The sequence below is a fragment of the Lissotriton helveticus genome, chromosome 2_1 (genome assembly GCF_964261635.1).
Source record: "Lissotriton helveticus chromosome 2_1, aLisHel1.1, whole genome shotgun sequence".
NCBI lineage: Eukaryota > Metazoa > Chordata > Amphibia > Caudata > Salamandridae > Lissotriton > Lissotriton helveticus.
In genome coordinates this window covers 1,651,669,045-1,651,684,526 of record NC_136059.1, presented here as the reverse complement: position 1 = coordinate 1,651,684,526, position 15,482 = coordinate 1,651,669,045, and the positions used below count along the sequence as shown (strand labels likewise).

The window sequence follows — 15,482 nt, the reverse complement described above, 5'->3', positions numbered from 1 at the left end:
TACCATGACAAACATGAATGAAACCAGCCTCAGACCTAAGTCCATCTTCACACCTACCTTTGAGCAGGCAGTTTACAATGAGGTTGAAAAATTGAAGCAAACCAATACATACAACAACCTCTCACAGAAAGAAACGGATGCCATACGGAGACTACAAGAAAACCCAAATATAACCATCAAGCCGGCAGACAAAGGGGGCGGCATAGTGATCCAAAACAAACGAGACTTCACTGCGGAATGCCACAGACTACTCAGAGATGACAGTAACTAGAGAAGCCTAAAAGAAGATCCAACCAACACACTACAGACCACCATTACCACAATGGTTGAATCGGCTGAAAACCACCATTACATCTCCAAACAGGAGGTTGTCTACCTATGCATAAAAAACCCTAGAGTCCCCTATTTCTACACAGTACCTAAAATTCATAAGGAAACCAGACCTTTGCCTGGACGTCCCATCGTGTCTGGCATTAACTCTCTCCTGGAACCCCTGTCCAGGTACTGTGACTTCTTCCTAAACCCCCTAGTCCAGAAGGCCTCAACCTACATCAAAGACACCAAACACTTACTGTCTCTGATCAAAGACATGAATTTCGATCCGACCACACAGCTCCTCGTGGGACTAGACATTTAAAGTCAGTATACGAGCCTTCCGCAAGGTGCCACCCTAAAAGTCCTTGATGACATGCTAACAAGGATCCTGTGGGAACATTCAACCCCTAGAGAATGAGAATTAATTCTACAATGTGCCACACTTGTCCTGAAGGAGAATTACTTTTAGTTTGAGGGGAACTTCTATCTCCAAACCAACGGCACGGCACCTCTATGGGCAGCGTTTTCACCCCCATCGTGGCAGGACTATATGTATATCAATTCCAACTACTACATATCCTACCGGCAACCAACCCTTACACCAACTACATAGGGTTCTGGCGTCAATACATCGACAATATACTGATGAAATGGACTGGCACAGAGGAAACACTGACCTCCTTTCTCAACTGGCTAAATAAACGTGATCCATATTTGCAGTTCACTAGTACAGACAACCCCCACTATGTAGCTTTTCTTGACCACCCCATACAGGCAGAGGCTGGCACCCTGAAAATGTCCACGTACTATAAACCCATGGCCAGAAACCCCTTGCTCCAGAATCGACAGCTTCCATCCATCCTTAAGGAGAACTTACTGTTTGGACAATTTTTACGCACCAGACGCAATTGCACCTCCACAACAGACTACCAAAAACAATCAGCAGACCTGACGTTAAAACTACAGGAACGTGGCCACCCTGATAAAATGATCAAGACCACCAAAAAAGCGCCCGGAACCAGAATAGAGAGGCACTCCTGGAACACAACGTACGGCCTGACACACCAACACCACTGACCTGTGTCACTACCTATAATGGAATATCAAATCACGTGGCAAAAACAATAAGAAAAAACTGGAGGATCCTCAACACAGGCAATAGAAATTGGACAGAACCACATTTTGCTTACAAAAAAATCGAGCAGCCTAAAGGACCGACGAGTGTCCACCCGGCCAAAAACAATTGCAAAACCCTTGACTAACACAATTCAGAACGCTTGGGGTCCACCTAATGTCGTCGGCCACTACCCATGCTGTGACTGTAGTGTCTGTCATCTGACACAGCCTAGTAAAACATTGAATCTAGAACCAGGCAAAACATGGCACCAACTCACACACACAAACTTTAACTGCACCAACCTAATATACCTCATTGAGTGTCCGTGCAAACTCAGGTACGTGGGCATGACAACCCGGAAGGTGAGGACTAGAATTGTAGAACATCAAAGCACTATCCGCTGCAAAAAGACGAACAGCAACCTCATGGACCATTACCTACAAGAAGGACACACCCCCAATGATATATCCTGGAGAGTGATTGAACACATGCCTCATCACCCTAACAATAACGACAAAATCCTGTTGGCTAAAAAACAGCGTTGGATATACCGCCTCTCGACCCACACCCAAGGATTAAATGACAATATACCTTGGAATAGTATCAGTAGCTGACACCTCTACCACCCTCCCCCAGATTCCGGAGAAGAACACACACCTATTATGTGCTCATTACATAAGTGCCATGGCACTACCGCACAAAGAGTCTGCATAACCGACAAGACCGATTGAAGTAGACCAATACGATGCCAGTCATCTTTTCAACCTAACATTGAACTAATTACATGACACCCAATGCGGCCCTAGCTGCAGTTTAACACTGGGCCATCACATATCATTATTCATTTGGACTCCAATACGGTCTATTCTTGAACCTATATGCCAAGGGCCCCTTGTACTGCTAGCCAGCTTTCCTGTAGGCATAATGATTGCCGGACATATATACGGCACACCGCATTTTTCCCTAGATCCAGCATATGGATCTACATGATGAACACTCCCGTTCAGAGGCATTCATACACGGCGCCACCGTCTGGTGGCAGTCCTTTGTCTGTTTCCCTGTAGACGCCATCCGCATCAAGGAGACATGCCTTGCCATAACTGTGGTCTCTCGGTGTTTATAAAGGTCTTATCGATTTAACCCACCACCAGAAATTATGAGACTCATTACAACAAAATAACACTAAAACTTTGCATGGCAAATATTTCCTCAATATAGGCATTCACACACGATGCCTCTACATGGTGGTAGTCTGTTCTTTGTGCTGTTCCTTATTCCCCTGCAGACGCTACTCATGCAACAGAGACACGCCTTGCATGAAACCTGCTATAGTTGCGGCGCAGAGTTGCTATTTAAACTACAACAGGAACACCGCAATACCATCAACGGAGCTCCTGTTTGGCCACAGTAGTTTGAGAAGTGGGTCCTGACAAAGCACCAAGTAAGTGATACCCGGGGGGACCTTTGAACAATTGATTTGCCCCCAGGAACCGACATGATCGAGCCAGATTGGGCAGCTCTCCCTGAATTGAAAATACCCCACGGCGCCCACGCTTAACGCTCAGGGAGACACCTTACCTCTCTCTTTCTTCTCTTTAATCCCTCTGTGTTCCACCAGAGTGCTACCCTTACTCGGACCCCCTCCAGGGACTCATGGAGTTTGCTGTCCGGAATCTGAAAGTAAGCACATTATCTTACCACAGTCGTGGTCGCAACATTGGTCACTTTCAAGTTATTTTATTCCGCTTTTTAACGTATAGCACAATACCGCATAGTTGCGCAATTAGGCAGCCTAATTCACATGCCGACACGAAACGCTAAACACTGCCAGTTTTTCCTCCGATTACCACTTAGGCACAACGCAATGAAGTCACTGAAATAAATATGCCTGAGATAGTCCTCATTTACATGTGTGTGTCTATATGTTTTGTTTTGTCCACCTTTCGTTACAGGTACAAACTTAGAAGAAAGCCTCCTCTTACAGCTACCGCACCTTAGCGCATGCGCCATTTAGGAATGCATATACAATATATATAGCTCCTTTTTAACTCACTTTTCACACATAGGTCCTGAAGAAAGCCAGATTTAATACGAGGCCTGGCTGAAACTAGTTGACCACACTAGATGTAGGAGACCATATGTCTCTTCTACCACGTCCACTGACCTCGCTTTTAATACTGCCAAGGGCCCACAAATAAATGATCCTTTTGGACACTGGGACCCTTAGGACAGTTTTTATACTTCACTCTCAAACACCATCACCGCACACTCACTTAACCCTATCCGCTCCGCTCCGCTGTAAACAGATGTCGCTGCACACCCGAGGCACACCCGGTGCCTTTGGTGGGGCCCGATGATGAAGCATACCACCAACTAGGTTGGTGGGTGAGGGCCTTCATAAAAACTAATATCTTTTTCTGACACGCACTACATGAGAATTACTAGTTTAGCTAGCTCTTTTTGATTATAATTAATACCCTTGGGGAAGTGAACTAGCTACCTCTGTTCCTCACTCTCCTTCTTGATAAATATCATTTTCCAACCCTAGACATCATGCTTAAAGGATAAAGTGCCATGAAGTTCAGGAGCTAGAAAAAACAGCCTCATAAAGTGGGGCCCCTTCGTGTACAAAGTGTGGTTAGCTAAATGGTAACCTCCACATGCTTGTTACCTTTAATTTATTCCTTGAGGTGGCGACTGGCTCATCCGACCATTTCATTTCTGAGTCACCCCTGACCTGAGACGGCCAAATTGGAGAAAGTGCCAGATACACTTAAACAATAATTGGCTGTATAGGAGCTGGGATGATAAGTGCCACAGGAGCATTAGTATGAGACGACTGGAGTTGGAGCTGAGAGGGGAGGGGTAAGAAGTTGAGGCCTGTATGGGGCTAAGGCTGGGCTCGGAGGCAGGCCCAGCGGCAGCAGTTTGCTTTAGACAAAGGTTGTCTATTCCCTGCCACCCCCACAAGATTAACAGCCGTTTACACAGGGCATTAAAAATAAGGGCGAGTCCTCATTAAAGAGAGGATGGGGCTTAATATACAGAGCTGCCCAAGTAGGAACTTGGGAACAGGGTTTGAGTCCCGCCCAGCTCTCGCTGTTTACTATAAAAAAAAAAGTAAACCATGGCGATTTTAAACAATTCAACAAAATTACAAATACCTAAAAGCTAACAGTATCGGGTGAACGTACCATCGGTGACACTACAGAAGGAAAAGCCTGCATCAAAAAACTAGCACAAATAAATTGCTGGGAATCTTTCAGCTGCAAGAAGTAAACAAAACACACATGCACGAGCAGAGGAAGGCCAGCAAAAATAACCAAGTATTGGTCAATGCAAGAAAATATACTACAGCCAATAGAACTAGAGGAAAAGTACGTGTCTTGTACAGGAATCAATGAAACACCAGGAAAGAGAGGGGGCAGGATGTAAACCTTTGGCAGGCCATACCTAAAAAAACAAGCCCAATCTCCCTTAACCCCTTCCCTGCTGCCGTTGGCCGTCGCGAGCACTACCTCGCTGGTACTGCGAACGTCCAACGGCCGACGAGGTCCGCCCACTCCGCGGAACCGCCACGAAATAACGGCCGCTGCTAAGGTGTTAAATGGAACCCCAAACAAGCAAATGTCCTACTAGAAATAGCCCAACTGACTGTGGACATCGAAAAGTGCAAAAAGCCTAATAAAAAAAAATACAAGTAATGGAGCCGGAGCCACAGTGGGGGAGGCAGCAATAACACAACTGTGGCATTAAGAGGAAGTGGGAGGAAGAATGCTATATTTGAATGTAAGCAACTAGGTCGCTGAAGTTAAACACAGACAAACAGTAACAGAGCAGGAAACGAAGAAAAAATAGTCCGCCAAAGAAAAGATAAAGAACCATACCAGAATGAGACATTACTAAGTACCTGCTCTGTGGGAGGAACAGAAAGGAGGGACAAAGAGCCAGGAATGACCACTAGCAAGCAAGGATTTTTAAAGGGCACTGACATTGACAAATGGAAAGCAATGGCAAGAAAGGGGATAGACTAGAAGCCCACAGACTGATTACAGCAGGTCTCAAAGAAACAGCGTATGCACTGTCTAGCTCAACCCAAAAACAATCATCTTGCCCCCTCCAGCACTTTAATGCATTAAATGGTTTTATTGACTTTCAAGGTACTGACATAGTCATGCTTTGTTCTGCACATTGCCAATGCAGACACCATGCAATGCACTTTAGCATTGTAGTTATAAAAGCAAAACCCCAAACCCAAAACCCTGAAGTGCTATTGGTGAAAACAGCTGGCTGGGTGACGGTAAATATTAGCAAAATAGGACTACTTGACAGTGATGATGGCAATCCTGAAGGTTTTGGTTTAGTTTAATTTTGCTTTCTTTTTTTGAGGATTCGGCAGCTGCTAGTTGCTACTGGGCTGCCCATATCACTTTGATACCGTTCCAAAATGGAGTTCTTCTATCTTGGAACAATAAATTAAATTAAAAATAAATAGCATCATGATACATTTATGCACATGCATAAAGATGCATGCTTGCATCCACTGTAGTTTTTGTTACCGATGTTGCTCCACATCAGAAACAACGCATTTTATAACTTGTTTTTCAAGTTATACTAAAAGACTTGAGCTAGATAAAATAAAAGCAAATAAAACAAGCATTGGAAATGCAATAGGTCTCGGATTTATTTGAGTTAGAGCTAATGGCATTGTAAATGGCAATGTCTTTTAGCCATGTGTTATGGAGTGTATGCATGTGGTGTGTAATGGAATTATGTGGTTTGGATTGGAATTGTTCACCCTGCACACTCACAAACTGTTCACCTTGCACACTCACAAACTGTTCACCCTGCACACTCACACACTGTTCACCCTGCACGCTCACACACTGCTCACCCTACACGCTCACACACTGCTCATCCTACACGCTCACACAATGTTCACCCTGCACGCTCACAGACTGTTCACCCTGCACGCTCACAGACTGTTCACCCTGCACGCTCACACACTGCTCACCCTACACACTCACACACTTCACACTCTGCACTCACACTGTGCACTCACAACTCTGCACACTCACTCTGCAGACTCACTCTGCACACTCACTCTGCACTCACTACTCTGCACTCACTACTCTGCACTCACTACTCTGCACTAACTACTCCGCACTCACTACTCTGCACTCACCACTCTGCACTCACCACTCTGCACTCACCACTCACCACTCTGCACTCACTACTCTGCACTCACTACTCTGCACTCACTACTCTGCACTCTGCATTCACTACTCTGCACTCACCACTCTGAACTCACCACTCACTACTCTGCACTCACTACTCTGCACTCACTACTCTTCACTCACTACTCTGCACTCACTACTCTGCACTCACTACTCTGCACTCACTACTCACTACTCTGCACTCACTACTCACCACTCTGCACTCACCACTCTGCACTCACCACTCTGCACTCACTACTCTGCACTCACTACCCGGCACTCACCACTCTGCACTCACCACTCTGCACTCACCACTCTGCACTCACCACTCACTACTCTGCACTCACCACTCTGCATTCACTACCCGGCACTCACCACTCTGCACTCACCACTCTGCACTCACTACTCTGCACTCACTACTCACTACTCTGCACTCACTACTCTGCACTCACTACTCCCTACTCTGCACTCACTACTCTGCACTCACCACTCTGCACTCACTACTCACTACTCTGCACTCACTACTCTGCACTCACTACTCACCACTCACTACTCTGCACTCACTACTCACTACTCTGCACTCACTACTCACTTCTCTGCACTCACTACTCACTACTCTGCACTCACTACTTTGCACTCACTACTCTGCACTCACTACTCACTACTCTGCACTCACTACTCTGCACTCACTACTCTGCAATTACTACTCTGCACTCACTACTCTGCACTCACCACTCTGCACTCACTACTCTGCACTCACTACTCTGCACTCACTACTCTGCACTCACTACTCACCACTCTGCACTCACCACTCTGCACTCACCATTCTGCACTCACCACTCACTACTCTGTACTCACTACCCGGCACTTACCACTCTGCACTCACCACTCTGCACTTACCACTCTGTACTCACCACTCTGCACTCACTACTCTGCATTCACTACTCACTACTCTGCACTCACTACTCACTACTCTGCACTCACTATTCACTACTCACTACTCTGCACTCACCACTCTGCAATCACCACTCTGCACTCACCACTCTGCACTCACCACTCTGCACTCACTACTCACCACTCTGCACTCACCACTCTGCACTCACTACTCTGCACTCACTACTCTGCACTCACTACTCACTACTCTGCACTCACTACTCTACACTCACTACTCTGCACTCACTACTCTGCACTCACTACTCTGCACTTACTACTCTGCACTCACTACTCTGCACTTACTACTCTGCACTTACTACTCTGCACTTACTACTCTGCACTCACTACTCTGCACTCACTACTCACTACTCTGCACTTACTACTCTGCACTCACTACTCTGCACTCACTACTCACTACTCACCACTCTGCAATCACCACTCTGCACTCACCACTCAGTCAAGTCCATGCAATTAGAGGACATAACATTCTGAACAAGCACCTTACTCTCAGTGCCCTCACTGCCTTGCGAAACTTCTCGATGCCGGCCAGGAAGAGAGCAGTGATCGGCGCGCGGAGGGGACGCTGGCGCCGTGAGCGTGCGCGCAACTGAATCCGCGCGTGGCCAGCACTTGTCGCTCCCTCTCCCATTAGGATTACTGGGCGCGTGCCCAGCTCTTGTCTCCTTTTGTCGGCTGACATGATTACAATAGTTCTCTGCCGAGAACGCGCTTCCCGCGTCTCTGGGCCGAGACCTAAAAAGGACAACCATGTTATATGAATGTATGCATGCATACTACAACTCTTTTTTATTATTTATTTCATGTTGTACAGCACTGGCATCCTGTACAGCATGAACTAAAGGCATTGCCAGAGCAAATAGGTTGCAAATGTGAGTGCTATTGACTTTGCCAGTGTTTGTCTTTAGCACCTAGTGCACATATCTGGAGCTTAGCTGCTACCTATTTGTTTTTTTCTTCACCAAAAAGGCAGAGCTATCCACACAGTTTCACACCACACAAATAAACTCCACATATTCCCAATCAATCCACACCACATAATTCAACACCAAACCCCATAGTTCTACTCAACAACACAATTACACAACACACCACATACATCCAATACACACCACAAAATTCGACAACATGCCACAAAATTTAACAGGACACCACATAATTAAACTCCACTACATACCACTCCACAACACAAAATACCATTCCACATAACTACACTCCATAACACACAATTCCACTCCAAATAATTCCAGTACACTCAATACCACATAATTATCCACGCATTTCCACTGCACACCATGCCATATAATTCCACTACACAAATCCACTCCACACCACACAATACCACAACTAACAATAACAATCCAGCCCACATAACTCCACTACACACCACATACACATACACACTCCATGCAGGGCTCGAGTCGGGGTACCACGCAGGTGGACGGCGTCCCCCCACTTATTTTAAATTATTTTACCGGGTGGACGCTGTCCCCCCTGCAAAGATGGCCTTGCAGAGGAATCGTGTATTCTTGCCATTAACTGCATGCAAAAACAAAACAAATATAAAGACGGCGAAGGAACGCCCCACGGTCCAACCTCTGACTGTTCCCGATAGAAGCTGCAGTTACGAGCATAGTAAGCACATGGGAAGCTATTCACAAAAAAACGCAACATCCCCTCCCCACTCTTCACCTGGGAAGGGCTCTTTAAACAGCCTACAGGTACGGCTTTTTACGTTTTTAACTAACTCACTAATGTGACAGGCGTAGGTGGCGTATGTAATGCCATGTTAGCAGATGTATATAGGATTGCTCAAATAACATTGCAAGAGTTGATTCTACACCCCGCAAAAAACCCTTGGGTCCACAGTGCTAGGCTGCCTGTAAAATTACTGAAACATCTTTTGTTTTTTATTCTTTTTCAAAATACATTTTCAAATAAAGGCTCTCTTTCTTCAACATATATGTACTGCAATATAGGACTAATTTACATAGATGTGTTTTGGAAGTGCAGATATGTGTGAAAGGAGTGCTCTAATTTTTACCTTTCGTGAGGTCACTTCCATCTGTGACGTCACAACATGTCTTTGAACATCCCCCCCCACTTCTATGTTTTTACCTTTCGTGACGCCACTTCCTGTCGTGGCGTCACTTCCTGTATTTGAGCGTCCCCCCCACTTCTTTATTTAGGACTTGTGAGTTGTGCCCTGACTCCATGACACATGGGCAAAAGACATTGTCATTTAAGCTAATAGCTCTTACTAAAGCAACTGCGAGACCTATTGTATTTCCAATGTTGGCAACTATGCAGGACCAAGATCATAGCTGGCATCAGGCGGCAGGGGGACATCCTCTCTCAATCAGGTGGTCCGGTGATGGTCGCAAAGCAGCCGGTATAAAGGAAGAAGTAGGGGATAAGCCCCGAAAACTAAAGGGCAAAAGAATATGGGAGCGGGACCCGAGAAGTGTTGACACGCCTACGCATGGGTCGGACCACGAGTTGGTTAAATGAACAAAGAGGCAAAGTTAAAGGGACAGGTTGGAGATTAATGTAGTCCCCTTGTAGGAAGGATTTTCCCGCTGATCAAAATACTAATGGTCCTGCCGGTGTCACAGTGAGCAGGAGTGCCCCCAAATCAGGAGGAGGGGCGTGGTGGTGAACCAATCCTGGGCGGGAGCACGGCTGCGCAGTACAATGCTCCGGTTCAGCATTCGTTTGCGTTTTATATATTCTGTCACTAGCAGTTCCATTGTTGCCCCGGATGTAGTATTCTACCATTTTAGGACGGGAAGACTCGTATTAGTGTTACACATTTTTCCATATTGGTTTGGGACGAAACACCTCCCTTCTGACCCACGTCGCTTTACGTTGTAGCACGCCGCCAGCAAATTGTCCTGGGAGCTGTGTTACACAGCAGGAAGGGACGTCCTGCCTCGTAGAGTCAACAACAGGATTCGGGAACTGGGCTGTACGGCAGGTGAGAGAGCTCGACAGCACCCAGGGTCAAGCCGCCAGAGCTTGTGATACTGCATGGTGATCATCGTTCCTTAGACCCAGCATAATGTAAGAAGGGAAAACCCTAAATGTCTTCTTTCCGAAGCGAGGGTCCTCAATGGGGCCCATAAGAGGAAGTGGGAGAAGTGGACTTAGGACGGGAAGACAAACATTTCATAACAGTAGTACCATTTAATAGTGGTTTCTCAGTTAAGACTACTGATAGCTTGTACTCTGCTGCATATTTTAGCACAAATGTCACTACAGTTTTGTGTATCTATATCCATGCATATCGTAGTATGGCACGATAATCCTCCCTACTAATGTACCTGTAGCTGATGTCGGCATGCTACAATGTCCTGAACATTGTTTCAGAAAAATCCGTAAGTTTGGGACTTCGAAGTTTATGCTGGTGCACACATCACAATAGTCGCCCTGATTCAGGCAGCAGACTCACGATTTTTGAAGCAAAAAATAGCTTTCTTTTATGTCTCCATCCTAAAACTGCCTCTGCTTTAATAGAAATAATTGGGGTAAAGCCATGCCCCCGAGTTTTGTTTCACCAGATCTCCCACTTTCTCGTTCTAAAATGTTGGCATGTATGCTGGTGTATTTTGAAGGCCATAATTTCTGGGCGACCTGTACTTTGAGATGCTAATGATGATAGGCCAGAGGCCTGTGCATCCGAAAGGGCAGTAGTTCAGGAGCATCTGTTATACGTCTGCTTCAGTTCATTTAATGGCCGTTTAATGGACTCTTCATTCAGATTAGACAGCAGAGATAATGCTGCCAAAGGACTAACAGAGAATCGTATAGCTCCCGTCAGATTTATTGGAGAACATCTTACCATCACTAGTCGAACACAGCAGGTTAAAGTTAAGGTCTTTAACTTGGCAAGGAGGAAAGATGATTTTTAACGACAATTCAGAAAGCGTGTAAAAGAAACCAATTGTATTACTGTTATTTTTTACTCTGCCATCGGAGCCTAAGGTGAGTGTAGTGATTGCATGTTTCTTTAAATGGAACCCTTACTATGTATTGTAGAATGTTTTATTATGAAGTTGTCTTTCTAATGTGTGTGCTGAAACTACAGTTGGGATTCATTCTTTGGATGGACCCACTTCTAGCTGCATCTATTTCCTATGCTTAGGAATAAATCCTACTCTATACAACCCTTTGGATTCCTTCTCATTTCTTTCCATTGATACAACAGTGAGGACGGTATGGGGCCATTAATACAGTTGTGCTCTGTGTCCATGGTCTCTGAACAAAACTAAACCAGAGATGTTCCAGACTGTAACAACTTCCACAGGCTACCTGAAGGACTTGCAGTTTAATTTTTAGGTCGAGCCGGCAACAGCGCATGCGCTCTCGCTTGCAAGATATATTGTTTACAATAATGGGCTTTTGTTCTGTCCATTGCTTCCCATATTTTGGCTTCCTTGTCACTCTTCTCTGCTGCCTTATTATTGGCCAGCGCCACTTCCCTTTTTAGGTTTTGACTGGCCATGCGCTTTGCGCATGTGCCAAAAAACCTCTTGAGTTGTGTGTGTGGGTCGGGATACGCCCCCTCCTCCGATTGGCTAGCTCCATAAATGGAGGCTAGCCATTGGACGAGGGGCCTGTCCGTCAATGCCGGACCAGATTCGGGGGCGTTCCCGAGATTCTTTGGCTTTTGCCGACGTCACGCGACGTCAGCCAAAAGCCGGGAACGCCCCCGAATCTGGTCCGGCATTGAGCCGGCACCCGCCTTCCTGCTTCGTTTATTTTGCAGTTACACACAGCCGTGAAAATAAGTAACTTCACATATTGTGAAACTCGTTTATGTCTGCCCCGAGAGGATGAGTTGTCAGGCTCGGGCTGTTGCGGTCGGAAGAAGGCAGAGAGCTGGTGAGTTAGTTCCCTCTGTAAAGTTATACTCTGTTTAATTATATAGCCCCGTTGTTTAAAGGACTTCTGAATGTCGCAGGCTACTTTTCATTTATACATTATTAGGAAACTCGCTCGCGGAAGACTTCGGCATTTCTGTGTGATTATGCAAGACAGCAGTTTGAAATGTCCCATGGCTATGTAAATATAATTGTGCTACTGTGTGAAAGTAAATACTTTGCTGTTCTCAGACCGTTGGTAACAAATCGCATATCTCGTAGGCGGATAAGCGATCGAAAACATTTGCTTTTCGTTTAAAACGTTATCTTCCAGTTTCGATAACAGAACTTCCCGAACGTATAAAAAAAGAAGAGGCGATGTATCACGGGAGTTCCCAAACAACCTGTCCCGTCGCGTGCAGGTTGCACTGTGTTTTCACGGAAGGAATAGCGCCTGGAGGCAGCGTCAAGGCACACGCTCCTAGGTTATGAGCAGAAGATCATCGGGGTTTTCTGCCCTCTGGGGTTGCTAAATCAAAAGTTAATTGTTAATGAGAAAATGAAAGGCGAAATAGGTGAATTTTTGGTATAGTAGTGGATGGAGGAGCAGGGCTTTAAGTGGGCCGGTTCTGCCAGTGCTCAGCACCGGCAGTTCTCAAAAGTAGGTGCTGAGACGGGTCCCTGTCGGGCTCTCTCCATTTTTCCTCTCACCATCAGCGTGAAAAAATCGCAGCTCTGCAGCAGCAGTTCCCCTCTTCACTGCCTGCTGTAACTTCAAAAAGACTCATAGTGCCTCAAATCCCATATTCTAGAGACACTGGTGGGTGCACTGGACGCCAGGCTTTGCCTTCTCTTCGCCTTGTTAGATGTACCTTTGTTTACCCTGTGGGCAGGCAGTAATGCCTCCAAGGTGGTTGATGACCAACTCAAAATCCATTGAACTAGCATATAGCAGTTGGCGACCCAGCAAAGGTTTTAGGAACTCTTTGCATTGGAAAAGGCCCGCCCCAGGTTGGTGAACATTCGTGACCCTTGTGAGGCTTGCACCATTAACTTGACACGGGCAAGATTCCACAACCCCGGTGTGGGGCCTTGCAAAGACTTGCTGCAGTTATGCCGGAGAATTGTCGTGCCCGTCCCGGGGGACTCAACTGTGACTGCAGCGCCTCTAAGGTAGGGGGCACTCGTGAAGTGCTCTGAGCGCATTAGACTACAAACGACACACCACAAATTGAAGAGAGCGCCTTGTTTTACAGTGCGCGCGGGCATCTCATTAGTCTTGCCTCCCGTACACTGTCTATGTGCAGGCCATATAAAATACAGCAGGCAGGCTAATTAAAATATGACAGATCCCATCTTCAGGACCGGCCTCCCAGGATAACATGTTTTCTATTATTAGCAATGAGCCTTATCTGCTCCCCTCCCCCCAGACACCCGATCCCCACAAAGGCACCTTGCCGCCCCCGCCGCCGATGCCACGGCAAGCGCTTCACGCGATCACAACCAGCGATTTGTCTGCGTGGCGCTCGGCGGACATACATATATTTTTTTAAACTTGCCCAGCGCGTGTAAATTACAAGACGCTGGCGGGGCGGGGGCGCTTGGCCTGCCTTCGCTCAGTGGATAACCCCGTGGCAGGGCTGTGCCACGCCGGATGACGGATGGCACCGGTGCCTGCAGTACCAGCTCTCGGGGGCCCTCCCAGGGCAGACAGGGAGGCAGCTGCGCTCTCGAGACGTCAGGAGCCTGGCCTGCCCCGGCTCAGGTTATCAATGGCCTGCAGTGTTCCAGCCGGAGCCCAGCTACCCCCTGCAGCCATTACTTTTACAGCTGAAGGCGACCTTCGTCTCCCGGCAATTAGCCTTCAAGCCACACACGACTTCTTAGTAGCCAGGCATAGGGTGTCTGCTGAAGCTGCACGGACTGCAGCGGGGCTGATATCTATATATTCGCAATTAGTTTACCAGCTAGTGCTGCGTTTCTGTGGCCTCGCAAGGTGTTTGGGAAGCGCTACACAAATACCATTTCAATAGCACCCACGATTAAGCTTCTAACTGGAGCATAGCCTTTCATAGTCAGGAACAACACTGGGGCGAGACCGGAGTTGTACCTCCGCCTAGAGTCACGCTTGCCCTAGCTGTGACTACCTCCTACGGCCACGCCCATTCTTTCGGCTCATGCCAACATTGTGCCAGCGTTGAATGGAGCAATGCGTGTCTAGTACAAAACAAGCATTTCCTTGCTAGATAACGGAGTCACTTCTCATAGCCTTGCTTCGCTGCTCTGGCAAGATTCTTGCAGAAGGGTCCGGCCTTACTGCTAGCGCTGAGGGTTTCCTTGAAAATGTCAGCAGTGCCGTGAAGCCTCTTCAAAGCCCTTCTAGGCGCTGCAGCGCTCAGCCTTTCTTCTAGCAAAGACCTAATGCCAACAGAGCATGCTTTCTTGTAGTGCCTAACTCTTACAAGCGGATACAAAACGAGGCAGATGGAATACTTGAAGGAATCTCAGCATTGCTGATAATGCAGGGCCGCATTCCAGTACACATCATGTCACCTCATTTTCGACCCAGCTATATGCAAATCAGTCTTGATCCTTGCGCCAATGAGAACAGGCCAGGTCCTCCTTGAACGGGAGCGCAAGAAACCCAGGACCGGTCTCGCTCTTATTACAGCCAGGTAATGGTTGATTCCCTTTTTAGGTTTTGACTGGCGATGCGCACGTAGTGCGCATGCGCCAAAAAACCTTATGTTTTGTGTGTGCAGTCGGGTATCCGCCCCAGTCTCCCATTGGCTAGCTCCATAAATGGAGGCTAGCCATTGGGAGACGGCTCTGCCCGTCAATCCCGGACCAGATTCGGGGGCGTTCCCGAGAATTGTTGGCTTTTGGCGACGTCACGCTACGTCAGCCAAAAGCCCTCAGGAACGCCCCCGAATCTGTTCCGGCATTGAGCCAGCACCCGCCTTCCTGACCTTCTCGGTTTCTTCCCTCAGGCTCGGACGGGAATAATTATCCCTCCCCTCG

General features: G+C 47.0%; 1 protein-coding gene across 2 annotated transcripts in view; it reads left to right on the top strand.

Moving 5' to 3' along the window:
• Positions 1-10,419: 10,419 nt before the first annotated feature.
• AIMP1 (aminoacyl tRNA synthetase complex interacting multifunctional protein 1) overlaps positions 10,420-15,482 on the top strand; it is a 165,464-nt gene continuing 160,401 nt past the window's right edge. The window contains exon 1 of one of the 2 annotated variants that reach the window (XM_078676603.1): positions 10,420-10,576. Coding sequence is in view for 1 of the 2 variants with exons in the window: in XM_078676602.1 (XP_078532728.1) it covers positions 10,661-10,662 (2 nt within the window). In the remaining variant the exon portion in view is untranslated. Of the gene's footprint in view, positions 10,663-15,482 lie in introns of both variants that reach the window. The other variant, XM_078676602.1, reaches the window with a different exon arrangement.